The 27,743-nt window shown below is 54.4% G+C and overlaps 1 protein-coding gene and 1 long non-coding RNA gene across 11 annotated transcripts; one reads left to right on the forward strand and one right to left on the reverse strand.

Moving 5' to 3' along the window:
* LOC117069131 lies at positions 1-1,347 on the reverse strand. 3 transcript variants are annotated; one of them, XR_004431380.1, is made up of 2 exons: positions 1,166-1,347; positions 1-525 (listed from the first exon to the last, which is right to left on the reverse strand). It is a non-coding gene; the product is annotated as an uncharacterized LOC117069131 (long non-coding RNA). The 3 variants fall into 3 exon arrangements; XR_004431382.1 differs by lacking the exon at positions 1,166-1,347 and adding an exon at positions 999-1,153; XR_004431381.1 differs by lacking the exon at positions 1,166-1,347 and adding an exon at positions 949-1,153.
* TPD52L2 (TPD52 like 2) lies at positions 1,342-27,410 on the forward strand. 8 transcript variants are annotated; one of them, XM_033187174.1, is made up of 9 exons: positions 1,354-1,509; positions 6,438-6,583; positions 11,318-11,466; positions 13,732-13,791; positions 19,960-20,061; positions 23,136-23,162; positions 24,114-24,155; positions 25,132-25,180; positions 25,716-27,410. In XM_033187174.1, the coding sequence occupies exons 1-9, from the start codon at positions 1,491-1,493 to the stop codon at positions 25,809-25,811; spliced, it is 690 nt and encodes a 229-aa protein (XP_033043065.1). In that variant the 5' UTR covers positions 1,354-1,490; the 3' UTR covers positions 25,812-27,410. The 8 variants fall into 8 exon arrangements, with proteins under 8 accessions (XP_033043068.1, XP_033043070.1, XP_033043073.1 ...); XM_033187176.1 differs by lacking the exon at positions 25,716-27,410 and adding an exon at positions 25,271-25,513; XM_033187177.1 differs by lacking the exon at positions 13,732-13,791 and having other exon boundaries at positions 1,342-1,509.
* The last annotated feature ends 333 nt before the right edge of the window (positions 27,411-27,743 follow it).

Here is a 27,743-nt window from a genome sequence, read left to right on the forward strand (position 1 = left end):
TGGAGAAAACATTACTGAGAGCACCACAGCAGGACAGGCCTGGTGGTAAGGGACTCGGGCCTGTGCAAGAGTACCCGGAAGACACCTGTGGGAGGAGGTGGCCGGGTGAATGAAGGGGCAGTGGGAGGAGCTTCCATGCCTAGGGACCAGTACCATCCCAGGCTGGAAGCCCAGAGTGCAGTCCTAGGACATCAGATCCTAAAGGGCTTGAATACCATTTAAGGCTTTTCTTCCAGGAGCGAGTAGGAGTCAAAGAAAAGAAGTCGTGGGACTTGTTTCGTGGGGCCAGTTGCCTGGTGGTTACGTGCCTCTCCTCTGAGGTCAGGCATCCTGTTCCAGAGTATCCTGGTAGCGCTTCAACTTGCGGAGTGACCTAGGGCAAGTTACTTTAACCTCAGCTTCCTCGTCTGGGGAGTGGGGAGGGCGCAGTGCCGGTTTGGTCGACCTGAACAGGAAGTGAGACAACCTCGGGGTGCACGCGCTCAGGCCGCAGGGTCCACACCCGAGGCGAGGCGGCAGCGGCGCCTGCAGGGCGAGGGGACGAATCGCGGTCTTTTTCAGCGCAACCCACATACAATAAAAAGTCCCCACCAAAAGGACAAACTAGCCAGGCGTGAGAGGTAGCTCACGCCTGTAATCCTAGCACTTTAGGAGGCCGAGGCGGGGAGATCACCTAAGGTCAGGAGTTTGAGACCAGCCTGGCCAACGTGGCGAAACCCTTGTCTCTACTAAAAATACGAAAACTAGCCGGACGTGTTGGTGCGCGCCTGTAATCCCAGCTACTCGGGAGGCTGAGGCAGGAGAATCGCTTGAACCCGGAGGGCAGAGGTTGGAGTGAGCCGATATCGCGCCATTGCACTCCAGCCTGGGCAACAAGAGAGAAACTCCATCTCAAAAAAAAAAAAAAAAAAGACCAACTAAAAAAAAGAACATAAATACAGGACTTACGGGGGGAGGCTGAACCCTAACGTAAGGGGTCGGGCTGGAAAGGATCTCACGGGGTCAGAGTTTGAGCCGCCGAGGCGCGCGAGCCCCAGCACTCGGGGGCAGCTGCCTCCGATCCGGAAGATCCCCTGGAGCCCTGCGCTGGCTTTCCACAGCGCCATGTTGGATAGTCCTCCCACTTCCCACCTTCCTCGTCCTCCCGCTACTCCGACCGTTCTACCTGTGACTCTCGCTGGTGGAGCCAACCTGGAATGGATTCCCTTCGAACCACGCCTCCCTTTCCTGCTTCGCCCGCAGTTTCGGCCTATCAGGTTGAGTCAGATAAACCAGGGCTGGCCAAACGACGTTCTCATTGGACATCACTGGTGGGGGCGGGACGAAGGCGGAGCACGTGCCCGGGCGGAAGTAGCCGTCGCGTTGCTGATTACGTAACGCCGCGGAGCCGAGGCAGTTCCGCTGGCTAGTGTGTACGCGGCCAGGTGCTCCCGGCGCCGCCCGCTCGGCTCCCACAGCGCCCGCGACAGCGACCAGGACGCCGTGTGAAGATGGACTCCGCCGGCCAAGGTACCTGCCGGGCCTGGCGCCTCCGCAGCAGATGGGCCCAGGCCGTCCGGTGTTCCCCGTCTCCCGGGGTCGTTTGCGACTCTCGGTCCTCTCAGTCTCTGCTCACCCACCCCGCGGCCCCTCTTCAGCTCCCGGGCCACTGACCTCGAAGCTTATGATGGTTGCGGTGTGTGTGTCTTTTGCCCGCGGCCCAGACCGCTTCCTGGGCTCTCTCCAGCCGCCCTCCCGGTCTCCCCTGGGACCGCTCCGAGGTGTGGTTCCCTGGCTTCCGCCGTTGCTCCTGTAGTTGGGGTTCCCTGGCTCCAAGCAGCTCTCGTTTATGCCGCCCACCCCGCGCCCGGCTCTTGCTTGCTCTACCACCCCCCGGTCCCTGCGCGGGGCCCTCGTGTTCACGCTCTCTGACCCTGGACCCAGTCCGAGGTGTTGAGGGCGGCTCCCGAGCACAGAAGGGATGGTGAAACAGTCTTCGCGTTCAGCAGAGCTCCCCTTGGGTAAGCAGCTCTGCACGGAGCTCAGCCTACTTAGGGGTTGCCTCATGGAGAGGGGCGGAGTGAGTCAGGGGCACACCCAGCTTACCAGGCCTGTTTCCAGAACAGTCACCCCGGAGCAGTAGGAGATGGCCCCTGAGGGGCATGGAGCCAACCCAGGAGATTAACATCTTGAGAAGATGATACAAGTCTGTCTTCCATTTTGGGGCTGAAGAGAGGGATGCTAAATTTCTTTCCCCCTCCCCTCCCCTTCCCTTCCCTCCCCCTACCCCTCCCCTCTCCCTTTCCCTTTCCTTCCCGTTCCCTTTTCCCTTTTCCCTTTCCCCTTTCCCCTTTCCCCTTTCCCCTTTCCCCTTTTCCCTTTTCCCTTTCCCCTTTCCCCTTTCCCTTTCCCCTTTCCCCTTTCCCCTTTCCCATTTCCCCTTTTTCCTTTCCTTTCCTACGGAGTCTTGTCCTGACGCCAGGCTGGAGTGCAGTAGCACGATCTCAGCTCATTGCAACCTCCACCTCACGGGTTCAAGCCATTCTTCTGCCTCAGCCTCATGAGTAGCTGGGACTATAGGCGCCCGCCACTATGCCCAGCTAATTTTTGTATTTTTACTAGAGACGAGATTTCACCATGTTGCCCAGGGTGGTCTCGATATCTTGACCTTGTGATCCACCTGCCTCGGCGTCCCAAAGTGCTGGGATTACAGGTGTGAGCCACTGCGCCTGGCCACATATTAAGCTTTATAATTCCTGGGTGCTGCATTATTCTGGAGGGTGTTTTTTGTTTGTTTTTGTTTCTTTGAGATGGAGTCTCGCACTGTTGCCCAAGCTGGAGTGCAGTGGCGCCAGCTGGGCTCACTGCAAGCTCCGCCTCCCAGGTTGATGCCATTCTCCTGCCTCAGCCTCCGGAGTAGCTGGGACTACAGGCACCTGCCACCACTCTGGGCTAATTTTTTGTATTTTTAGTAGAGACGGGGTTTCACCTTGTTAGCCAGGATGGTCTTGATATCCTGACCTCGTGATCCGCCTGCCTCGGCCTCCGAAAGTGCTGGGATTGCAGGCCTGAGCCACTGTGCCGGGCCTGTTTTATTTTAAATTTTTTTTTTAGGGACAGCGTCTCTCTCTGTCTCCCAGGCTGGAGTGCAGTGGTGCAATCATAGCTCACTGCAGTCTTCAACTCCTGGGCTCAAGCAGTCTTCCTGCCTCAACCTCCCAGGTAGCTGGACTATAAGACTACAGGCGTGCCACGCCAGGTTAATTGGTCGTTCCACTTTTTTTTTTTTTGAGATGGAGTTTTGCTCTTGTTGCTCACGCTGGAGTGCAATGGCGTGATCTCAGCTCACTGCAACTGCTGCCCTCTGGGTTCAAGTGATTCTCCTGCCTCAGCCTCCCGAGTAGCTGGGATTTCAGGTGTGCACCACCACGCCTGGCTGATTTTGTATTTTTAGTAGAGACCAGGTTTCTCCATGTTGGTCAGGCTGGTTTCAAACTCCTGACCTCAGGTGATCTCCCCGCCTCGGCCTCCAAAAGTGCTGGGATTGCAGGTGTGAGCCATTGCGTCCAGCCTCATTTATCTTTTTTCTTTTTTGAGACGGAGTCTCGCTCTGTTCCCCAGGCTGGAGTGCAGTGGCGCGATCTTGGCTCACTGCAAGCTCTGCCTCCCGTGTTCATGCCAATCTCCTGCCTCAGCCTCCTGAGTAGCTGGGACTACAGGCACTTGCCAACACGCCCGGCTAATTTTTTTTGTATTTTTAGTAGAGACGGGGTTTCACTGTGGTCTCGATCTCCTGACCTCGTGATCCACCCGCCTTGGCCTCCCAAAGTGCTGGGATTACAGGAATGAGCCACCGCGCCTGGCCTGTCTTTTTTTAAATAGAAGAGAAAGGCTGGGCTTGCTGGCTTACGCCTGTAATTCCTACACGTTGGGAGGCCAAGGCCAGTGATTCACTTGAGGTCGAGAGTTTGAGACCAGCCTGATCAACATGCCAAAACCCTGTCTCTACTAAAAATAAAAAAATTAGCAGGGTGTGGTGGTGCATTCCTGTAGTCCCAGCTACTTGGGAGGCTGAGGCAGGAGAATCTATTGAACCTGGGAGGTGGAGGTTGCAGTGAGCGGAGACTGTGGCACTCCAGCCTGGGTGACAGAGTAATACTCATCTAAAAAGTAATAATAATAAGAGTCAGTGGATAAAAAAGTGGATACGCTTTGTTTAGTAAGCGTTTGTCAAGTGCCAAGGAAGTGCATGGCTCCAGTCCTGTGGGACATTTGAAGGGAGTGAGATGCAGCCAGCTTTTAAGAAGAGTATCTTTGTTAAGTGCATTCAACTTGGTTTCTTTGTGTTGTCTTTTAATTTAAAAATCATAGTTTTTCTTTTCTTTTTATTTTATTTATTTATTTATTTTTTGAGATAGTCTCAAAAAAAAGAGAAAAAATAAAGAATAGAGGCCGGGCGCGGTGGCTCAAGCCTGTAATCCCAGCACTTTGGGAGGCCGAGACGGGCGGATCACGAGGTCAGGAGATCGAGACCATCCTGGCTAATACGGTGAAACCCTGTCTCTACTTAAAAAATACAAAAAACTAGCTGGGCGACGAGGCAGGCGCCTGTAGTCCCAGCTACTCGGGAGGCTGAGGCAGGAGAATGGCGTAAACCCGGGAGGCGGAGCTTGCAGTGAGCTGAGATCCGGCCACTGCACTCCAGCCTGGGTGGCAGAGCAAGACTCCGTCTCAAAAAAAAAAAAAAAAAAAGAATAGAGACGGCCGGGTGCGGTGGCTCAAGCCTGTAATCCCAGCACTTTGGGAGGCCGAGACAGGTGGATCACGAGGTCAGGAGATCGAGACCATCCTGGCTAACACAGTGAAACCCCGTCTCTACTAAAAATACAAAAAATTAGCCGGACGCGGTGGCGGGCACCTCTAGTCCCAGCTACTCAGGAGGCTGAGGTGGGAGAATGGCGTAAACCCGGGAGGCGGAGCTTGCAGTGAGCCGAGATAGCACCACTGCACTCCAGCCTAGGCAACAGAGCCAAAAAAAAAAAAAAAAGAATAGAGAAGGGGTTTCACCATATTGGCCAGGCTGGTCTTGAATTCCTGACCTCAGGTGATCCACCGGCCTCAGCCTCCCAGAGGGCTGGGATTATAGGCATGAACCACCACGCCTGGCCAGTTTTTCTTTTATTTAAAAAAAAAAAAAATTTGTTTTGGCCAGATGTGGTGGCTCACGCCTGTAAACTCCTGGGTTCAAGTGATTCTCCTGCCTCAGCCTCCCAAGTAGCTGGGACTACAGGCACGTGCCACCATGCCAGCTAATTCTGTATTTTTAGTAGAGACGGGGTTTCACCATGTTGGTCAAGCTAGTCTCGAACTCCTGACCTCAGGTGAGCCACCACGCCTAGCAGTAAGCCTGTTTCTTTTCAGAATGTTGTGTCAACTGGGGAAATGTTACAATAATCATGTGCTTGGATTTGGAGAGAATCGAAATAGACTATTTTTACTTACGTGAAATCTTGTAGACTTTTAGTGCAGTCAGGAAGATGCGTTTGATGTGAAGAAGAAACAGTGGCTGCAGGAATTTGAATGTGATCCGGGTGTAGTTGAGGTGTGTGGTGGCGGCACACCGCTCTGCAGCTCTCTGCCTGTGGTGGCCTCCTGACTGTGGGATGAGAAGCAGGAGGTAAGGAAAGGGGATTTTGTTTTGCTGACTCCCGGAAGGAGCTGAATGACCAGCATGTGCTCCTAGTATGTAATTTTAGCATGTGCCCTGTCAGATGTGTTGAGTGGAAAGTGATGCTTATTGTGTGCATTAACCATATTAAGTTCCTTTTTTAAAAAAAGTGGAAGATGTGGCTGGGTGCGGTGGCTCACGCCTGTCATCCCAGCACTTTGGGAGGCCAGAGCGGGCGGATCACCCAAGGTCGGGAGTTGGAGACCAGCCTGGCCAACATGGTGAAACCCCGTCTCTCCTGAAAATACAAAAACTAGCCGGCGTGGTGGCGCGCACCTATGATCCCAGCTACTCAGAGGCTGAGGCAGGAGAATCACTTGAACCTGGGAGACAGAGGTTGCAGAGAGCTGAGATCAGGCCATTGCACTCCAGCCTGGGCGACAGAGTGAGACTCCATCACAAAAAAAAAAAAAAAGTGAAAGCTCTGTGAGATTGATCTGCTTTCTTTGTAGCAAGGGTTTCCTGCCTCTGAAGATAGTCCTTGGGCTGGCATTTCTCGTGCCCTGAAGCAGCACAGGTGGCATTGGCTTTTCATCTCGGGTGGCCTGAGGTGTGGCCGCCCTCGTCTACTGCCCACGCTGTCCTCACAGACCTTTCAGAGAAGAGGTGTTCGTCTCCAGGGTCTCACCCACTCCCACCTTTGCTTTTGTCCTGCTAGAGACCTCTACCATATTTACTTGGAAGTAAATAACTTACTTGACACTTTGTGGCCTCATTTTGTCTCTGGCAGATATCAACCTGAATTCTCCTAACAAAGGTCTGCTGTCTGACTCCATGACAGATGTCCCTGTCGACACAGGTGTGGCTGCCCGGACTCCTGCTATTGAGGGTCTGACAGAGGCTGAGGAGGAGGAGCTCAGGGCTGAGCTTACCAAGGTGCTGTGGCTTGGCTATGTGTCCTGGGGTGAATTGGAGTTAAGGCTCTCTTGGATTAGTGAGAGGCCAGGGTACTGGCCACGCTTGGGTGATCACCTACCCTGCTCTGTGTTCCCACTGATAACGGGGTTCTCTTTGTATGTGTCCAGCTCCATGCACTGGACTCAGAGCCACCTGGCAGTGGAGATGGGGCGTGACTTCCTTCCCATACCTCTGTGCCTGGCCCTTCCGAAGTACTCCATGAGTAGCATTCACACACGAACCGCCTCTGAGTGGCCATCTACTGGGAGTGTCTCTGTTGGAATTAACACTTGAGAATCATTTTTAAAACCCCATGAATCTCTCTGCCCTGGATCTTAAGTTTTCTTTTAAAAATATTTATTTTGACTGGATGCAGTGGCTCATGCCTATAATTCTAGTGCTTTGGTAGGACAAGGTGGTAAAGAGAAGATCACTTGAGCCCAGGAGTTTGAGAGCAGCCTGGGCAACACAGTGAGACCTTGTCTCCACCCCCAAAAATTAGCCAGGTGTGGTGGCATGTGCCTGTAATCCCAGCTACTCGGGAGGCTGAGGCAGGAGAATGGCGTAAACCCAGGAGGCGGAGCTTGCAGTGAGCCGAGATCCGGCCACCGCACTCCAGCCTGGGCTCAAAAAAAAAAAAAAAAAAAAAAAAAAAACAAAAGCCTCCAACCATAATTTTTAGTCAAACCAACTGCCAAGAGTTTTCTTTTCACCCTGTGATATAGTTTAATTCCAGAATCTGGGTCCAGGCCTAGGTCTGAGTAAGGTTGGTTGTGCTGCTGGGCCTGAGGACCAACTTCCAGATCCTGAGGACATCACACAGTTATTTCTAGCCTAGAAGATTAAAGGAGAGTAGCAGGAAGTCCAAGGAGATTTTGCTTTCCATTTTATTTCAGAGTATGCGAGTTTAGAAACTAAACCCACAAGGTTTTTTTCAGAGTTGAATTACAAGATGAAGTTTTTTTTCTTTTTAAGTCGTGTTTTTGAGTCAGAGTCTCTTCTTTGTCGCCCAGGCTGGAGTGCAGTGGCGCGATCTCAGCTCACTGCAACCTCCGCCTCCCGGGTTCACGCCATTCTCCTACATCAGCCTCCCGAGTAGCTGGGATTACAGGTGCCTGCCGCCACGCCTGGCTAATTTTTTGTATTTTTATTAGAGACGGGGTTTCTTTCTATTTTTTTTTTTTTTTTTTTGAGATGGAGTCTCGCTCTGTCGTCGCCTGGGCTGGAGTGCAGTGGCCGCATCTCAGCTCACTGCAAGCTCCGCCTCCCAGGCTTACACCATTCTCCTGCCTCAGCCTCCCGAGTAGCTGGGACTACAGGCGCCCACCACCTCGCCCGGCTAGTTTTTTGTATTTTTTTTAGTAGAGACGGGGTTTCACTGTGTTAGCCTAGATGGTCTTGATCTCCTGACCTCGTGATCCGCCCTTCTCGGCCTCCCAAAGTGCTGGGATTACAGGCTTGAGCCACTGTGCCTGGCCGGTTTCTTTCTTTTTTTTTTGAGTCAGAGTCTCGCCGTGTCGCCCAGGCTGAAGTGCAGTGGCATGATCTCAGCTCACTGCAACCTCCACCTCCTGGGTTCAAGCGATTCTCGTGCCTCAGCCTCCCGAGTATCTGGGATTACAGGCGCGTGCCTCCACGCCCAGCTAATTTTTGTGTTTTTAGTAGAGACAGAGTTTCACCATGTTGGCCAGGCCGGTCTCGAACTCCTGACCTCGTGATCCACCAGTCTTGGCCTACCAAAGTGCTGGGATTACAGGCGTGAGCCATTGCGCCCGGCCCCTGCAAGATGAAGTTCTGTATTGCTTTTTTGTTTTGTTTTTTCTTGAGACAGAGTCTCGCTCTGTCGCCCAGGCTGGAGTACCGTGGCATAATCTCAGCTCACTGGAGCCTCTGCCTCCCTGGTTCAAGTGATTCTCATGCCTCAGCCTCCCAAGTAGGTGGGATTACAGATGCCCACCACCACACCTGGCTAAGTTTTATATTTTTAATAGAGACAAGAGTTTTACCATGTTGGCCAGGCTGGTCCTGAACTCCCAGCCTCAAGAGTTCTGCCTGGCTCAGCCTCCCAAAGTGCTAGGATTACAAGTGCGAACCACTGTGCCTAGCCAAAGAAAGAGAATTTTTTTTTTTTTTTTTGAGACGGAGTCTCGCTCTGTGGCCCAGGCTGGAGTGCAGTGGCTGGTTCTCAGCTCACTGCAAGCTCCGCCTCCCGGGTTTACACCATTCTCCTGCCTCAGACTCCGAGTAACTGGGACTACAGGCGCCCGCCACCTCGCCCGGCTAGTTTTTCGTATTTTTTTTAGTAGAGACGGGGTTTCACCGTGTTAGCCAGGATGGTCTCGATCTCCTGACCTCGTGATCCGCCCTTCTCGGCCTCCCAAAGTGCTGGGATTACAGGCTTGAGCCACCACGCCCGGCCTAATTTTTTTTTTTTTTAAAGATGGAGTCTCACTCTGTTACCCGGGCTGGAGTGCAGTGGTGTGGTCTCGGCTCACTGCAGCCTCCACGTCCTGAGTTGAAGTGATTCTCTTTCAACCTCCCGAGTAGCTGGGATTACAGGCACACAGCACCACGGCTGGCTAATTTTTGTATTTGTAGTAGACAGAGTTTCACCATGTTGGCCAGGTTGGTCTTGAACTCCAGACCTCAGGTAATCCGCCTGCCTCAGCCTCCCATAGTGCTGGGATTACATGCGAGAAAGATTTTTTTTTTTTGAGGCGTTTCGCTCTTGTTGCCCAGGTTGGAGTGGAATGGCACGATCTTGGCTCACTGCAGCCTCCGCCTCCCAGGTTCAAGCGATTCTCCTGTCTCAGCCTCCCGAGTACCTGGGGTTACGGGAGCCCACCACCACGCCTGGCTAATTTTTGTATTTTTGGTAGAGGCGGTATTTCATCATATTGGTCAGGCTGGTCTCGAACTCCTGACCTCAGGTGATCTGCCCCCTCCTCGGCCTCCCAAAGTGCTGGGATTACAGGTGTGAGCCATTGTGCCCGGCCAAGAAAGAGAATTTTTAAAGAGAAGCTACTCTTTAAATGTGAGCTGAAGATACTGAGAACTCATTCTAAAGTGGCAAAACTCTGAATGATGCCCCTTTTAGAGGTCTTTTTTTTTTTTTTTTTTTTAAAGACCTGAGAAAGGTCAAGTTTTCATTTTCAGGCATCTTTCTGTTACTCAGTTCTAACTACCTGAAGCACAGAAGATAATTTACCTTTAGGTTCATGTAACTGACTCTTGCCACGGTTTGGAACTCATCTCAGGGACACAAGTGTTTTCCTAAGGGCTTTTTCTCTGTCACCCGGGTCTCTGTCCATCTGCCTTCTCCTCCCTGCATATGGAATTCGATGAGTGCAGACGGTGCCCGGCTGCCAACAGTTCCAGCTTCTATTGTCCAAGCCCAGACTGAGAGCCCTGAGGGAAAGGGATCCTCACTGTTTTTGTTTGTTTGTTTTTGAGACGGAGTCTCGGTCCATCACCTAGGCTGGAGTGCAGTGGCACGGTCTTGGCTCACTGCAACCTCTGTCTCTTGGGTTCAAGCACTTTTCTTGCCTCAGCCTCCCGAGTAGCTTGGATTACAGGAGGCGCACCACCATGCCTGGCTAATTTTTGTATTTTTAGTAGAGACGGGGTTTCATCATGTGTTGGCCAGGCTGGTCTCAAACTCCTGACCCCAGGTAATCCGCCTGTCTTGGCCTCACAAAGTGCTAGGATTACAGGTGTGAGCCACCGTACCCAGCCAGGAATTTCACTTTTTTTTTTTTCTTTTTTTTTTTTGAGAGCAAATCTCGCTTTGTCGCCTAGGCTGGAGTGCAGTGTTGTGATCTCGGCTCACTGCAGGCTCTGCCTCCCAGCTTCACACCATTCTCCTGCCTCAGCCTCCTGAGTAGCTGGGACTACAGGCGCCTGCCACCACGCCCGGCTAATTTTTTGTATTTTTTAATAGAGACAGGGTTTCACTGTGTTAACCAGGATGGTCTCGATCTTCTGACCTCGTGATCCACCTGCCTCGGCCTCCCAGAGTGCTGGGATTACAGGCATGAGCCACCGCGCCTGGCCAGGGTCTTTACCTTTTTAATACCATGCCCAGTCCCAGGAAAGAGCCTGGCATGAAACAAGCCTGGCATGGTCATCCTGGGCCATTCCTCATGACCACAAATGGACATAGTGATTGGTAGCTCTCCCAGAACCATTTAGCGCCGGGGCATGGGACAGTTCTCTGGAGTCAAGTTCCTAGTACCAGATAAAAACAGATGGCTGCTGACTGGGTGCGGTGGCTCATGCCTGTAATCCCAGCACTTTGGGAGGTTAAGGTGGGTGGATCGTCTGAGGTCGGGAGTTTGAGACCAGCCTGACCAACATGGAGAAACCTGTCTCTACTAAAAATACAAAATTAGCTGGGTGTGGTGGCACACACCTGTGATCCCAGCCACTTGGGAGGCTAAGGCAGGAGAATCGCTTGAACCTGGAAGGCAGAGGTTGCAGTGAGCCGAGATCGTGCCTTTGCACTCCAGCCTGGGCAACAAGAGTGAAATCCCGTCTCAAAAAAAAAACCCAAAACCCAAAAACCAGATCTCTGCTGTAGACGCTATTATTCCTAGGACGAGTTAATGCTTCAGTAAGCGGAATGTTCTTGTGTAACTCATGGCACTGTGCATGAGGATGTTAGTCACTTCCTGCAATAGTGATGGCTCATCATGTCGACTGCATGCTTTGCAGGTGGAAGAGGAAATTGTCACTCTGCGCCAGGTCCTGGCAGCCAAGGAGAGGCACTGCGGAGAGCTCAAGAGGAGGCTGGGGCTCTCCACCCTGGGGGGGCTGAAACAGAACCTGTCCAGGAGCTGGCACGATGTACAGGTCTCTAACGCGTAGGTACCTGCCCCAGGCGCACCCCCGGGGGCTGAAAAGAACGTGCACCACACACGCCCCTGGCATGTGAGGGGCATCGTCATACCCAGGGATGAGTTGCAGCCATGGAGTTGAGTGGCCTGTTTGGAAGAAGCCAGGGAGAGGCTCTGAGCCCTAGGCCCAGGGACTGTGCCTTGTTTTTTCAAAGAGCTTGGTGTCTGCATGTGTCTTATTTATTTTTAAATTTTTGTGTACTTCGTTTATTATTATTTTTTTTGAGACAGAGTCTCACTCTGTCACCCAGGCTGGAGTGCACTGGCGCAGTCTCGGCTCACTGCGACCTCTGCCCACTGGGTTCAAGTGGTTCTCCTTCCTCAGCCTCCCAAGTAGCTGGGATTACAGGCGTCTGCCACCACGCCCGGCTAATTTTTTATTTCATTTTTTGTATTTTTCGTAGAGATGGGGTTTCACCATTTTGGCCAGGCTGGTCTTGGACTCCTGACCTTATGATCCACCCACCTCGACCTCCCAAAGTGCTGGGATTACAGGCATGAGCCACCGCACCAGCCTTTCTTTTTTAAATTCTTTTTTGAGATGTTCTTGGTCTGTCATCCAGGCTGGAGTGCAGCGGCGCAGTCATTCACTGCAACCTCGACCTCCTGGGTACAAGCAATCCCCCAACTCAGCCCCCTCATAGCTGGGACTACAGGGGTGCGGTGGTGCCTGGCTAATTTTTTCACGTTTTATAGAGATAGGGTCTTGCTTTGTTGCCTAGGCTGGTCCCAAATTTCTGGGCTCAAGCAATCCTCTTGTTTTCACCTCCTAAAATGCTTGGGATTGCGTGGGTGAGCCACCACCCCTGGCCTCTTATGTGTTTTAAAAAGGCAGGCACACTGGGCTCGTTGTCCGGGTGGAAATTGATAGATTTGTGTTTCAGTGTCCAGACTCAAGGGAGCACTGATCAGGTCTTTAGCAAGAATGGTTTTTCTGTGGTCCTTATTGTGGGTGTGGCATGGTCACAGCCTCTGACCCAGATACGGCCATATGGGCCTGGCGCAGTAGCTCATGCCTGTAATCCCAGCACTTCGGAGGCTGAGGCGGGTGGATCACCTGAGGTTACGAGTTCAAGACCAACCTGGTCAACATGGAGAAACCCTGTCTCTACTGAAAAATACAAAAGTTTAGCTGGGTGTGGTGGTGCGCACTTGTGATCCCAGCTACTGGGGAGGCTGAGGCAGGAGAATCTCTTGAACATGGGAGGCAGAGGTTGCGGTGAGCCAAAATTATGCCACTGCCCTCTAGCCTGGGCGACAGCGAGACTCTGCCTCAAAAAAAAAACCAGGCCGGGCGCGGTGGCTCAAGCCTGTAATCCCAGCGCTTTGGGAGGCCGAGACGGGCGGATCACGAGGTCAGGAGATCGAGACCATCCTGGCTAACACGGTGAAACCCCGTCTCTACTAAAAATACAAAAAACTAGCCGGGCGAGGTGGCGGGCGCCTGTAGTCCAGCTACTCCGGAGGCTGAGGCAGGAGAATGGCGTAAAAACCCGGGAGGCGGAGCTTGCAGTGAGCTGAGATCCGGCCACTGCACTCCAGCCGGGCGAAAGAGCAAGACTCCGTCTCAAAAAAAAAAAAAAAAAAAAAAAAAAAAACCAAAAAAACAAACATATATGACCATAGGGTCCCACAACCCTGGGGCCTCTGACCCTCCATGACTGCATGGTCCTATAACCCCGGGACATCTGTCCAGTTGTCGCCCAGCTCTCTGACATTGGGGATGCTGCTTTCTCACTTGGCCCTGTCCGTGTGGCTTCTCTGAAACATACCCTACAAGGTGGGGCAGGCGTGGAATGTTTCCCAGAAGCCGGGTCCCTACAGAAGGACAGATCAAGTCCCGTTTCATAAATCTCACATACGAGAAACTCATGTTTTTATCCTAGGACATCGTAAGTTTTGAATCCCAATGGTGTTTTGGAGCTGTGGGCTGTGCCCTTCCAGTCCCCCCACAGAGTGCTGTTCCCCAAGAATCTCCTAGCGAGAGACCAGGGGCTACTGCCGGGTGACGGAAAAGGGGACGATCAGTTCCGCCATACCCACACCTCGCCTGGTGGGCTGGAGCCTGCACAGGGCCTGGTTGAGGCAGTGGACCCTTTTTTTGGGCCGTCTGTAGAGTTGATGTTCCTGCCAGCTGGTCCTTCTCTGTCTTCCCTGGAACCTCACCTGCAGTTTGATGCCTGAGTTAAAATTGTTCTTCTAAATAATTCACTGTAGACTTTCTATTTTTAGCTATGTGAAAACTTCTGAGAAACTTGGAGAGTGGAATGAGAAAGTGACCCAGTCAGACCTGTGAGTGCCTGTGCCATCAGCACCTCGTCCTTCCTCCTCTCTGCCTCCTGAGTGCCTGTGCCTTCAGCACCTCCTCCTTCCTCCTCTCTGCCTCCTGAGTGCCTGTACCATCAGCACCTCCTCCTTCCTCCTCCTCTCCGCCTCCTGAGTGCCTGTACCATCAGCACCTCCTCCTTCCTCCTTCTCTCTGCCTCTGAGTGCGTGTGCCATCAGCACCTCCTCCTTCCTCCTCCTCTCTGCCTCCTGAGTGCCTGTACCATCAGCACGTCGTCCTCCTTCCTGCTCTCCGCCTCCTGAGTGCCTGTACCATCAGCACGTCCTCCTCTGTCCTCTCTGCCTCCTGAGTGCCTGTACCATCAGCACCTCCTGCTTTCTCCTCTCCGCCTCTGAGTGCCTGTACCATCAGCACCTCCTCCTTCCTGCTCTCCGCCTCCTGAATGCCTGTACCATCAGCACCTCCTCCTTCCTCCTCCTCTCTGCCTCCTGAGTGCCTGTACCATCCGCACCTCCTCCTTCCTGCTCTCCACCTCCTGAGTGCCTGTACCATCAGCACGTCCTCCTTCCTGCTCTCTGCCTCCTGAGTGCCTGTACCATCCACACCTCCTCCTTCCTGCTCTCCACCTCCTGAGTGCCTGTACCATCCGCACCTCCTCCTTCCTGCTCTCCACCTCCTGAGTGCCTGTACCATCAGCACCTCCTCCTTCCTCCTCCTCTCCGCCTCCTGAGTGCCTGTACCATCAGCACCTCCTCCTTCCTCCTCCTCTCCGCCTCCTGAGTGCCTGTACCATCCGCACCTCCTCCTTCCTGCTCTCCGCCTCCTGAGTGCCTGTACCATCAGCACCTCCTCCTTCCTCCTCTCCGCCTCCTGAGTGCCTGTACCATCAGCACCTCCTCCTTCTTCCTCTCTGCTTCCTGACACTCGGTCGGGGAATTGGGCTGTGCACACTTGGCACAAAGCTTGTTTTGGTATTTGCTGGCTATTTTTTCTTAATATAACTTTTCTTCTCTCAGGTAAACTATCCTTTAGACTATTGTGGAACAGGGAATAGTAGCTGAAAGAAACTCACTCAGCCACCTGACCACACTTAAAACTCCCCTCTGCCTGATATATGCATCCCTTATATAAGAGGCCTGCGCTGGTCCTGGCTGCATTTCTGACTAATAGAGCTTCTTGGCTTCCAGCAGTGCACAAGCTGGACGACACCACTTGGCCTGATTTTGTTGGTGGCGAATTTTTGTGTGTTCTAACCCTAACCCTTTTCCCTGCTTAGCTCCAGCTGTTGGGTTCTCAGAATTCCTTTCCTCCTTTAGGGGTAGTTCTTGGGTGGAGGGCGTGGTGGAGGACGTGCGGGTGGAAATGTGAAGTCCTCGTGGTCTGGGAGGCACCACATTGTCAGAGCATTGGCCAGTGTGGATTCACTGTGGGTAGTTTGATACGTGTGTGTCAGCGGCGTGGTTCAGAGTGACTCCTAATATTTGCAGATCCTTCAGCTGGATAATAGCACTTCATTTACTTGTGTTCTGATCTGATTATAATGTCTTTAAGCTGAGAAGGGGAATATTCTAAAATAGTCTCTGTGGGATTTTTCCGTCTGTTATTTAGAAGGTAGCGCTGCAATGGTTGCTGCAGAACATGGGCAGAACATCCTCCCGTGTTGGGCTGGAAGGAAGTGGTTGCTGCCGAGCTTGTCTTGAAGGTCCTGGGGGACCAGGCCAGCACTCTGCACGTGGGCCTTTGCGTCTGGTGTCACAGTGGGAAGCTGGTGTCAGAAACTCAGGTGGTTCATGGCACGTTGACCTGGGTGTTCGAGGGACCCTGGGGGGCTGTGTCTTTCGGGCTGCGTTGAACAGTGACCTTGCTGGGCAGCGGGTGTTTCCTAGGTTGGGTCAGTGATGGTCAGTGACGGTCATCTGGTCATCCTTGCAGTTTGGGCATCAGGCAGATGCACGGTGCAGACTCAATCTGAAAATAGTCTTAGGAGACTTTAGTGCTGTTTTGTAAAACGAACTGACGTAAAGCTGCCAGGATCCTATTTCAAATAAATAGTGTTTCAGAGAGCTTAGTGCAACACTTAGCATCCTGACCCCTCTGGGGAAGCATGTGGCTCAGCATGGAAGCATACGGCCAGTGCGTCACCTGGCAGAGGCCATTCCCCCGAGTTCTGTGGGGAGAGCTGTCAGACGGACGGTTCCAGAGTAGAAGGTGGTTCTGCCAGGACGGCCCAGACCGAGGTGGTGGTTTCTGCCCGGATGGCCCAGGCGGAAGGGATATGGCTCGGGAGGTGGGGCCTGAGGATGTGGCCACTGCACATGCTCCTCCTGGCTGGTGCCCCTCCCAGTCAGCTTCAGGAGGTGGGCTGTGGGTGTGCCTCTACTGCCCAGAGCTCTTGCAGAGGAAGACAGTAAGAGCTTCTTCTTCCTGACCCACATGTCTGTAGATCCTTTCAGCCAGTGGTGCCTGGAGGAGGGACGGGAAGAATGTGGCCGGTGGGTGGAGGATAGCGCTGATGCTTGGCCCCATGAGGCTGCAATGTGGCCACATTCTCCTCAGTGGGTCATGTCTGAATGCGAGAGCAGCTGTGTTCTGTGAGTGGTAAAATGATTGCCTGTTGCATTCTATTTATAGGCAGAGCTAACTAAAAACCTCAGTGCTGAGAGGGGCATTGTATCAATTCTGCAGTTACAAGCTGGTTCACTTGGAGTTGTTTTGGTTGCAGGTGACAGAAAGCACGACTCAAGGTAGCATCAATCAAACAGGGAGGTGGGAGCACTCACCTGGCAGAGAAGTCCCTGCCCCCACTGCTGCAGCCCAACAGTGTGTTCCCATTTGGGTCTCCCTGGACTAATGGCTGTGGCCAGGGAGGTGGTGAGCTCTGGCCAGGCCTGGATCATTTGTCCACCCTGAGTGGGAGTGGGGGTAGCCCCCAGAGGAAGACTCAGGAGAGGGGGAGTGCAAGGATGTCCACCAGATGGCCTGTGCTGCCCAGGGGGCAGCTCCTGGCATGGGACAAAACTGCTGTCTGTCCAGGGCTCTCTTCCTGGAAGGTCTTAGGAACTCCCAAATGGGTGCTGGCTGCAGTTGCCCGGCCTGGTGCCCTCAAGTAGAGCTGAAACTAGTTACGGGTGCAGATGCTGGCTCTGACCCCTGCCCCTTCCTCCTGGCTTAGCTTCCCCAGCCTTCTGGTCCTCTGAGGAATGTGTGTGCCTGCGTGTTTGAGGGTCTCAGAACAGGCCTGCAGCGCTGTGAGCCTTGGAAGGGGACCTCACAGCTGCTGCTGCTATCTCGGAGGCCCAGGATGGGACTGAGAAGGGGAAGGGAGAGGTCAGAGCCGCAGCTGTTGGACAGGGACCTGCTGTAGGAAGAGAAGGTGGGAGAGGAGCTGGTGGTGGCCTCTGGTGGTGGCCTCAGGCGGTGCAGGTGATGCCTATTGTTTCCAGGGCCATCCCAGTTTGGAGGTTCCTGTTTCCAGAGGAGGTTCCCTTGTGACCCCTCGTTTCCACACCCAAGCAATGCTGAGGGCTGAGGGACCCCCAGGGGCTTGAGTATGGTTTATGGCACGGCAGGGACTGACCATAGTGGCACATCGTGTCAGTGTTCAATGGTCATTGGGTCCTGAGGGACCCTCAGGACCCTCCTTCTCGTGTGGGTGGTACTTACCCACCCACAGGTCACACTCAAGACCCGCATCTCATTCCGAAGGCTGGGCACAGGCGGCGGTTTTCTCTCCAACTTCGGTTTCCCCATCCCCACTCTTTAGGCACAAATGCAGGTGCTGTGAGGACTTTAGAATCCTCTGCTCCAGGTGACTTTGCTTCAGTGAACCATAGAACGCTCACATGGTTTTATGCATTTGTTATTTCAGGGAAAATCAAAGTTAAAGATGTCTTCAGAATTTGCATTTTGGGGCCAGGCATGGTGGCTCACGCCTGTAATCCCAACACTTTGGGAGGCTGAGGCGGACTGATCACGAGGTCAGGAGATCGAGACCATCCTGGCTAACATGGTGAAACTCCGTCTCTACTAAAAATACAAAACAATTAGCTGGGCGTGGTGGCGGGCACCTGTAGTCCCATCTACTCAGGAGGCTGAGGCAGGAGAATGGTGTGAACCCGGGAGGCGGAGCTTGCAGTGAGCCAAGATGGCGCCCCTGCACTCCAGCCTGGGCTACAGAGCAAGACTCAGTCTCAACAAAGAAGAATTTGTATTTTTGAAACTAAATGTAGCAGGTCATTAGTTACTTACACCTGATGTTTTATTAATAAAAAAAGAGAAAAGATAAACACAGCCATGGTTCCAGCTGCACGGAGTCTGGATGGAAGGTGTATCCTCTGGACTGGGTGCAGCGGCTCACACCTGTGATCTGTAATCCAGCGCTTTGGGAGGCCGAGGCGGGCGGATCACCTGAGGTCAGGAGACCAGCCTGGGCAACATGGTGAAACCTTGTCTCAAATAAAATAAAATAAAATAAAATAATAAAATAAAATAAAATAATAAATAAAATCACAATACAAAACACAATATAAAATAAAATTTTTAAAAAAGGCTGGGCACAGTGGCTCACACCTGTAATCCCAGCACTTTCGGAGGCCGAGGCAGGTGGATCACCTGGGATCAGGAGGTCGAGACCAGCCTGGCCAACACGGTGAAACCCTGTCTGTACTAAAAACAAAACTAGCAGGGCGCGGTGGTGGGTGCCTGTAATCCCAACTACTTGGGATGCTGAGGCAGAAGAATCTCTTGAACCTGGAGGTGAAGGTTGTAGTGAGTTGAGATTGCACCACTGCACTCCAGCCTGGGTGACAGAGCAAGACCTTGTCTCAAAAAATAAAAAGAAAAGAAAGTGCATCCTCTGGGCCTTGGGCTGGGGGTGGGCACGAGAGAGCTGTGCTGGGATGTGCTGCCAGGGCACACTTGGTGGGTCATACACACTTGTCAACTGGGGGCTGGAGAGTGGTAGCACTCAGCTCACACGGGCCTCCTGCAGGGAGTGGTGTGGAGGGCCTGTGAGTAAGTGCTCTGGAAGGCCCATCATTGGGACTGGTGTCGCCAGTGGGAGCGGGCAGAGCCTGCACCTTCTCTGGCGTCAGTCATCCCAGATGCCACTCAGGCCTTGGCTGGGTTTGCCAGCTCTCCAGGTTGGCACTGGTAACGCCAGGATGGCCCTGGGAGCCCGTCTCCATTCAGCCTTGAGTTCCTGGCTTCGCTGAGGGAGGAGCTGCGGGAAGGTGGCTGTGGGTTCGCGTTTTGGGCTTCGTTATGTGGGAGGCTGCTGTGTTTTGTGTTGACGGTGGCAGCTGGATGAGGGCCGGTGACTTTAGGTGTTGACTGTCATGTTGGGCCCAACAGTATACCTGCAGCCACAGCATCCTGCCTGCTGCCCTTTGCCTGTCCTGCAGACACCGAGGCCCCGGAGCTTTGCTTTGGTGGGATGTACCCATGTGGGTGGACACTGGAGGGAGCTGGAGAGGATAGAAGCGGGGCCTTCACTAGGGACCGGGACAGACCCTTGCACTGTGAAAAGAGGCCTGGGAATGGAACTGTCTGATGCTCTGAAGGCACACGGGCCCCCTCTGTCTGGAGCAGGGGCACCTTGCGGGCTGCATGGCCACTCTGAAGCTCGTTCCCCACCGCTGTGGTTGAGCTTGCATTTTTCTCCCCTCAGCACAGTCTCGTTTGGGAAGAGGAAAGGGAACCTTGCACACATGGGCCGGTCAGGGCACTGAGAGGCCTTTCTGCTCTGGCATTGCCTGCCAGGCGTGCACCTCGGGGGCCCGTCCGCTCTCTAGCAGGCAAATGGGGCATCTTCTCTGTAGTCAGGGGCTGTGAGAAGACAGGAAAGCGGGCTTAGGAGGTGTCAGGTGAGGGGGTGGAGTTGGATTGTGAGATGAGAAAGCAGCATCATCGCGGGGCTGGGGGGCCGAAACTCGGCAGGGTCGCTGAGAGCTCAGTGAACAACACACCGGCTGCTCCTCGCTGCAGGGGCCTCTGGGGGCCGAGGGGCTCTGCACCTGCACCCGCTCCGTAGACACCTGGCGAGTGTCCACCCCTTGCCCCGGCTCCTTTTCCTCAGTTTTCCTCAGGCATGCTCCCAGTGCTTTGTTTGCTTGGCTGTGGGTGGTGACCCGTCCATACTGTCTGGTTGATTTAACTGGTATGTCTTCTTCCAGCTACAAGAAGACTCAGGAAACTCTCTCACAGGCCGGACAGAAGACCTCAGCTGCCCTGTCCACAGTGGGCTCTGCCATCAGCAAGAAGCTTGGAGATATGAGGTGAGACCCAGCCCTGACCCTGCTGCCCTGAGACCTGGCCAGGAGTGAGGTGAGGTGTTGGAGGCACTACAGGAAGCCTGCCTGGAGATCAGGTCTCAGACACTAGCTCGGGGATGTGGCCATCATGGCCCTGACCAGTCTGTGTGGGACCCTTGCCTGGGAGGTTCGTCCATCCCTGTCGGCTGTTTTTCTGTCATTTCTGCGTTCTTCAAGGAGGGTTGGCTGCCAGTGCTTTTGGGTAACTTGTGGTTCTCAGGGTTGGTGAGGGACGAGTCTGCACCCCGAAGCTTCACTGAGAGGCAGTGACTCCAGCCTGGGGGTCAGAGTCAGGTCAGGGTGGGACGGCAGTCCTCCTCCATCTCCAGGACAGGTGCTCGGCATGGTACTTCCTGAAGGTGTTTCCCAGGTCTCAGAGAGTGCGGTCACACTCCAGGAGGTTCTGAATGAGCCTTCTCTCCCAGAGGCTGGTGAAAGCCTCCCGGCCATCAGCGTTCCCTAGCAAGCAGGGGCCAAGGAGTGAGCAGGGGGCCGGCGCTTTGTGGCTGGCACATTTCCTCTTCCTTCCCTGCTCTAGGCTCCCTGACCACAGCACGGTGATGAGGGGATTGAGCCAGAAGCCTGGGTATGATGTTTGGCCGGACTACCTCCTGGCTGGGCACCCCAGCTGGGCCTTGGGTGGGTCTTCTTTCACACGGGTTGTAGGAGTGGATGATGTAGGTTATCACCATCACCAGCATCCTGGCCCCAACTTCTGGGTGCTGCTGCCCACCCTGCCCTGATTCCTTTCCCATTCTCAGAACTGGTCTTCCGGCTTTGGGATCTCGGAGTGCCTCCCTGTAGTTCTGACCCAATTCTGGCAAAGATGGGTGCAGGGTTCCTAGAGGACCGGTGAGTGGAGCACAGTGCTGACCCCACCCAGCCCTCCCCTCTTCCCCTCTCACGTATCAGGATTCAGAGATATGTACATCTCCTGCTGGGCCGGCTCCCTGCCTGCCTGCCTGCCTGCCTTAGGTTAGGTATGTCCTGCCTCCCAGCCTGTGGTTGCCAGCACTTTCCCCTGACCACTGAGCCACAGGCCAGGACACAGATGGCCACACACCCCGGGACCCAGCCTGCCAAGCAGAGGGGATGGCCACTGCCCAGGAGCTGTGCCCACTTGTATTTTTGTTTGTTTGAGGTAATCTGCTATCCCGTCACTGCAACTTCTATTTCGAGAAGTTTTAAACCTCCGGAGAAGCTGCAGTCATCAGTACACAACGTGTGTGTTTCCTCTGTGCATCCTTGCACGCCCAGGGCTCCACACTCCCCAGCAGCTGGGACTTGGGGGGTCCTTGTGGGGCACCCTCCAAATGCAGGTCTTCCCCACTACTGCTGCGCTTTGGACCCAGGAGGGACACCCTGAGCTCCAGCTGCGCTCAGCCTTGCAGGGCTGTTTTCTTCCCGAAAATGCCGGTCTCACCACAGAGCATCTTCAGGAAGCAACGGCTGTCTGTTGTGCCTAAGTTAATGCCATCAGGAGCCGTTTGCCACTCGTAGTGCCCACATTCCCTTTTGAGTGTGTTCAGAGCATCGTGGTGGAAATCCAAGGGTCAGGCGGAGCCCTCGGCACTGATTGGCATAGCCGTGCACAAGCCAGTCCTGGGGTTTTGATCTGGGCATTTGTTTGTGTGGCCTGTTTTTCTCTGGAAGCACAGGGACACGGTCCCAGTTCTCTGTCTGCTCCTCTGATGGGGAGAAAGGCTCTCGCGCTTTGCTCAGTCCTGGGGTTGGCAGCTGTCCCCTGTGCCGTGTAGCCTCAGGGCATGGCTGGCAGTGAGCAGAGTTCCTGCTGCAGTGACTCTGGCACAGCTGTCAGTGTGCCTGGCCACACTGTACCACGTGTTTGCACGTGTGCCCTGGTACGTGGGGCCAGCTGGGTGAGCGGGGCCTCAGGCTGACCTGGGACGAGCCAGCTCGCTCCAGTTGGCCGGCCGTGTTCACAGTGCCCGTGGAGAGGTCCTGTTTGCTGGTGCGTCTTGCCCTGCTTGCTCCTCCATTTATGTTTGTAGTGGTGGTGTGACTTCTGACCTCTGGAGCCCCTGGTGTATCCCCATCACCTCCCCAGGCAGTCACAGGTGGTTTCTGAGGTCTGGGCCCATCCACCTCTTGACTTAGAGACCGAGGTTGGGAGCTCACAGCTTCCTGAAAGTGAAAATTGGGTTCCAGGAGGTTTATATCATGAGTTTAGGGCCGATGAACCCCAGCGGACCCCAGCGGACTCTTGGGTGGAAGCCCCTCGGGACAGCTGCCCAACACCCATGTCTGTGATGGGCCTGTCTCCGGGCAGCCCTGGGGCACGGGATGGGGATGGGGAAGGGAGCTGGATTCAGGTCAGAGGGGGCATTGACACCAGGGTCAGGTCACCATCCGACTCCGTGGTCTCAGGACCGCGGGCGAGCTGAACGTTGCTCAGTTCTTCAGTGGCTGCCTCCGTGTCAGAGTGGGCCTGGCTGCAGTGAGTGGTGGCAGCTGCCCTTGGACACACAGGTTTCCAGGTTGGTGTCCGCGTGCATGGACAGAGCTCAGAGCAGAAGTGCTCGGCGCCAAGGGTGTCCCACATCCTCCCACCGTGTGTGTGCTTCCTCAGCTGACGCGCTTTTGGGAACAGGGGCCGCTCGTTCTGGGGAGCTGGCCAAACCCAGCTGTCATGCTGTGGCACGTTTCATACCTTTGTGCTACTGGATGGGGCCAGTTGTGCTCCAGGTGCTGTGGCTTCTTCAAACAGGTGTGCCTTGGGGCATAAGGCATGGACAGGGCTTGGACCCAGGGGCCTCCTACGCACAGCCGTGAGACTAAGCAGTTGCTAGTCGTGAGCTTGCGAGAGCCTCCTGTTGAGTCAGGACTTGAGGAGACTGGAGACAGGGCTGCTTTCCCAGTGGTGTGCGGATGGAGGAGCCGTCCTGGAGGGTCTTCCCCTGCTGGGCCTGGCTGAGCATGAGCAGGGGGCCTGGGGCTCCCTGAGGAGGGCTGTGAGTGGGTGCTGGCCTGCCTTGCTTACTCTTCGTTTCCTCTTCTCTCCTGCTGCCACTTTCCAGGGCTCATCCATTTTCACACTCCTTTAGGTAAGGCTGAGCCTGGACACACCTGTGGAAGACTGTTCTCTGAATTGGGGCAGGGTGGACTCTGGCAGGGCCCGTGGGCAGCTATGCTGGTAGAGGGCTGGTGAAAGGGGGATCACCCCTTCCAGGACAGCAGTCCCAGCCAGGCAGTTGCTGCATCTCGGGGAACAAAGCAGCAGCGTGGGATCGACGCAGAGGCCCCCCCAGAACCCCCCAGCCCTTCTGTGTCCCCTTCTCGTGCTTCCCGTTCCCACCCAGGCTCACGGGCTGCCGGCTCCCGGGTCAGCGAATACTGGCCTGGCGTCCACGCCTGAGTTTACTCCTGAGAAGGAGCCTTTTCCTGGGGGAGGGCTGTGCCGACTCTCACCACCTTCCTGTTCAACATCGGTCCTGTTTCCTTGTTCTCCTTCAGATGGAGTTTTGTCTTACTACCTGAGAGCCGTAGGTGTGCCTCCCACAGGGCCCTGGTGTGGACCAGAGCAGGCTCCTCTAGGCCAGCCAGGGGCGCCGCCCGCACATGCCCTTCTGGCTGGAACCGGGAGGTCTAGAGCCAGGCCCAGAGCAATCTGTGATTTCATGTGTTTTTACCTGACCTGGTTGTTTCTCTTTTGCCAAAAGGTCCTTAAACTTGCCGAAGTCAAGTAAGGACATCTGAAGGCTGCTGGTCCCAAACACTTTTCAAAAGCCCAGGCCTGGTCTCCTCACACTTCCTATGGCAATGCCCTCCTCCCCCAGTGCTATGTGCTGGGCAGCTTGGGGTGCCCCCGGTGAGGCCAAGGGAGGACCCTGGGGTCGAGTTTCCTTCGGGGCATTGTGTGGAGGGGCAGGCAGCTCGATCCAACCGCTGGGAGTGGGGCAGTCCCAGCTCTGCCCATCCCCGCCCAGTTGGGGTTGTGTGTGGATCTCGGTGTTAACTCTTGCTTCCTTCTCTGCTTCTGCCATGCTTCCAAGCAGCAGCTACTCCATCCGCCACTCAATAAGTATGCCGGCCATGAGGTAACGTACGCTCGCTGCAGCTCCAGAGCCGGGTGTCTCTGGTGGGGGTTGGGGCAGCTCCTGCCGGTCACACCTTGTCCTTCCCATATCCCTGGATTAATTAAGGACGCCATTCCCTTGGCAATCTCCTGATGGCTGAGGGCTGGTAAAGACCCCCCTCTAGGCTGACGAGGAAGCTGGTAGGGGTCAGGCTCTTGACCTGCAGCCTCCAGAGGAGATCCTTGTGTCAAACTCGCCGTGTCCTTTCCAGGTTGTCCCTGGCTGCCTGCAGCGTCAAGCTGGGGTGGGGTTGGAGAGGCTGGCACACAGATCCTGGCACTTGCCCTGGTGGGCTGTCACTTAGGACACTTTACGGGTCTCAGCCTTCATGGAAACACCCAGAGCTGTGGTCCCTATTCTGTGCCTTCAGGCACCGCCCTGATTCTCAGGAGAGTCCTGTTCTCCTTGTGGGGACTCTGGCTGGGTGTCACAGACGTGCTGGTCTCTAGAGGTCCCGGGCCTGGGAGGGGTATCTGGTTCTGGGGGAGGGACTGAGTGGGATGGAGCTGGCCTGCTTTCTCCTCCTCTGTCTCCTTATCACTCTGCTGTCCCAGAAGTGTCCTTGGTCTTCCCTTCGCTGCTCTGAGAGATGTGCGTGAAGAACTCCAGACGTTTCATAACCTCAGTACAGGAGTCCAGGGTGTCCCCGTAGGGCACGGCAGAGAGGGGCCGACATCCCCCCGGCTGCACCGTCAAGGGGTTTCCAGTTGCCTTGTGTGATGTCTGGACCTGTCCCTGTGACTGTTGGGCGTGGCCGACCTCACTTCTGACCTGGGGGGTCTCTGGAATGACCTGGCCGTCTCACATGTTTGCCCTGAGATCTTGGGATTTTGTTAGGGTCCTTTGGAGGCTGGCCCTTGCCCTGAGGCCCTTCTGAGTTAGAGGGCAGCACAACCCTTTTTTCTTGACACCAACGCTCTTCCCTCTCTCTTGAAAGGAACTCTGCAACCTTCAAGTCATTTGAGGACCGAGTTGGGACCATAAAGGTAATTGTACCTGGACTGTTACTAGTCATCGTAGACTCACATGCAGTTGTAGGAAGTAATGCAGAGAGGTTCCTTGTGCCTTTTACACAGTTCTCTCCCGTGACAACATCTCGGAAAATCCTGTAGTGCAGCCTCCCCACCAGGACGTTGGCACTGACTCAGGACACAGAACGTCTCCACACTGCCCTTCCCGGTCCCCACTGCCCTTCCTGGTACCTTCTTGGCCGCGCCGACCTTCCTCCCGCCCTACCCCCGGCAACCCCTAGTCCACTCTCCCTTTGTATCATTGTGTCATTTCAAGAATGTCACGTAAATGGAACGAGACAGTGTGCAGCTGTTTGGCATTCACTGTCTTCATTTGGTATCGTCCTGTGGAGACCTGTTCAGCTGGTGCCCGTCCGTGATCTGCTCCCTGTTGCTGCTGAGCAGGGTCCATGTCACATAAGCTTTTGTAGAGCACTGAGCATGGGCCTGGGGTCTGCCTTGTGCTGTGTGCTCTGTCTCAGGTTTTTCTGTCATCTTTTCTCTCCCGTAGTCTAAGGTTGTGGGTGACCGAGAGAACGGCAGTGACAACCTCCCTTCCTCAGCGGGGAGTGGTGACAAGCCCCTGTCGGATCCCGCACCCTTCTAAGCCTGTGGTTGCTTCACCCGCTGCAGAGCACACGCAGCACACCCTCAGCATCCCGCCGCAGCTCTGTTCAGCGGAGCAGCCAACCAGGCGGATGAGCAGAGCCAGCTTTGAGGACAGTCCTGCCCATCCACATGGAGATGCGGCTGCCGCGTTCGCATGAATTTAGAGAACACAGTCTTGTACACAGATGTTTTACACTCAAGTTTGTAGATGAAACAGATCACTGTGCTGTCCTTCCCAGGGGTGCAGGAAGTGGACAGGGTGGAGGATTTGAAAGAGTATTGAGCCAAAGCCCAGGCTCCCTTTGGGAATCATGTTAGCCCATCAGAATGTGGAAGGATTGAAGAGTTCTAAGCATCAAATAAGTGGCATTTTCTGACTTCCTCCTCCCCCTTCCCTGACTCACAGAAGGAACGCAATCACCCAGCAAGTCCTACCTGTTACACAATCTTTTATCTCAAAATGCCGAACAAGAAAACTGTCCGTTTTCTGAGACCCCCAGAAAGGAAACCGATCATCAGCAGCTGCCTAATTGTCACGCTAATCTAGCTTTAACGGAAGCAAATTCATTCTCTTTTAAATGCAGTGGACTTTTCAAAAAGTTTAAATTAGGCAAAGCAGCTTTAGCCTCATAGAGAATAGTATTTCTTTGGACTCAAGCTGAAATACAAGCCTTACATTGCCTTATGCTTTATTTCTTTATAATTTTTATATGTATATAGATGAGAGTTCCTTAATGGTTGTGAGCACTGTGTGGAATTTTACACCTGGCCTGCGTGGCAGCCTGTTCCAGTTGGGGTGTTTGATTTCATGCACACTCCATCCCAGTGTACAAAACCTGCTTCTTTTCTCAACCGTGGCAGCTCCCACTGGCTCCCCTGCTCTGCCCCAAAGGGCTCTTGAGCCTCTGGGAATGGGGGGGGGCCAAGAGAAGGAAAAGCCTGTCTTTAGCACCCTTTAAGAGAGCTGTGCCCCCCTTCTCAGTGCTGCCTTTGCATGGGCCTGGCCCGGCTGGCACTCGTCAGTGACTCCAACCCGCCTGCGTGCTGCGTTTGGGACGAAACGACCCCACAGGTCAGGTGGAGGGTGGGGCATGGGCATCGGCCAGGATTGCTGTTGCCTTTTTCTCAGGAGCTACAAAGATCTCTTCCTGTTATTAAGCGATCACACCCCAGCAGCCTCTCTGTCACACCAGGGCCCTGCATGTCAGATGGCGTGGTCTGCAGGGGCAGCTCTGTGCCTTAGTGGCTCTTGGCAGGACACTGAGGGCCTGCCTGTGGTGTGCCTGGCTCTGCCACTCCCGGGAGGGGAAGGGCTGCTCAGCTCAAAGTGTCCTGTTCGGTAGAGCAAGTGTCCTCTGACAACTCTGTCCCCAGACAGTTCAGACGCCCCCGGGGACGGCACCCCACACGCGACAAAGATGCAGGGGGGCCAGGGACCCCAGTGCTTGGTGCCCTTTGTCCAGGGTTAAAATTGGCCTGTGGGGTGTGGTGTGAAGGCAGGTTGTGTGGGTGTTAACTGATGTATCTTTTCCTTAAAGTTATGATAATAGTGGGTAATTTGCCAATAAAGCATTCCTGTGGGGGAAAGTCTCCCGTGGCTTGTGTGATGTGTCGTTCAGGACACGACTGTGATGAGTGTAAATGAACTGACACGCGGTACCTGCCCTAATGAGTCTGCAGTTTTGGGAGAGGCAGGCAGGGGACAGTCCCAAAGACGACAGGCAGGTCCTCAATGCTGGGACGACAAGCGGAGCCAGCTGTGAGGGGAGAATGGCATATGGCCAGCCTGTGAAGTCAGACCCACAGTCTTGGGAAGAGGAATTGAAACAGCCCTGGGAGGGTGAGGAGGAGCTCACCAGGCTCCAGGTTGGGCCAGGAGCTCCAGAGGCTTCGCCAGCTGCCCCTGCAAGCACTGAGCTGCTTCTGGGCA

This window comes from Trachypithecus francoisi, unplaced genomic scaffold (assembly GCF_009764315.1).
Source record: "Trachypithecus francoisi isolate TF-2019V2 unplaced genomic scaffold, Tfra_2.0 Lachesis_group21, whole genome shotgun sequence".
NCBI classification, from domain to species: Eukaryota; Metazoa; Chordata; class Mammalia; order Primates; family Cercopithecidae; genus Trachypithecus; species Trachypithecus francoisi.

What these genes read in the sequence shown, in the direction of transcription:
- TPD52L2 (XM_033187174.1), top strand. An exon ending in TCAGGGCTGAGCTTACCAAG is followed by an intron (nt 6,584 to 11,317) that starts GTGCTGTGGCTT and finishes CATGCTTTGCAG; the next exon opens with GTGGAAGAGGAAATTGTCAC. An exon ending in GATGTACAGGTCTCTAACGC is followed by an intron (nt 11,467 to 13,731) that starts GTAGGTACCTGC and finishes TTCTATTTTTAG; the next exon opens with CTATGTGAAAACTTCTGAGA.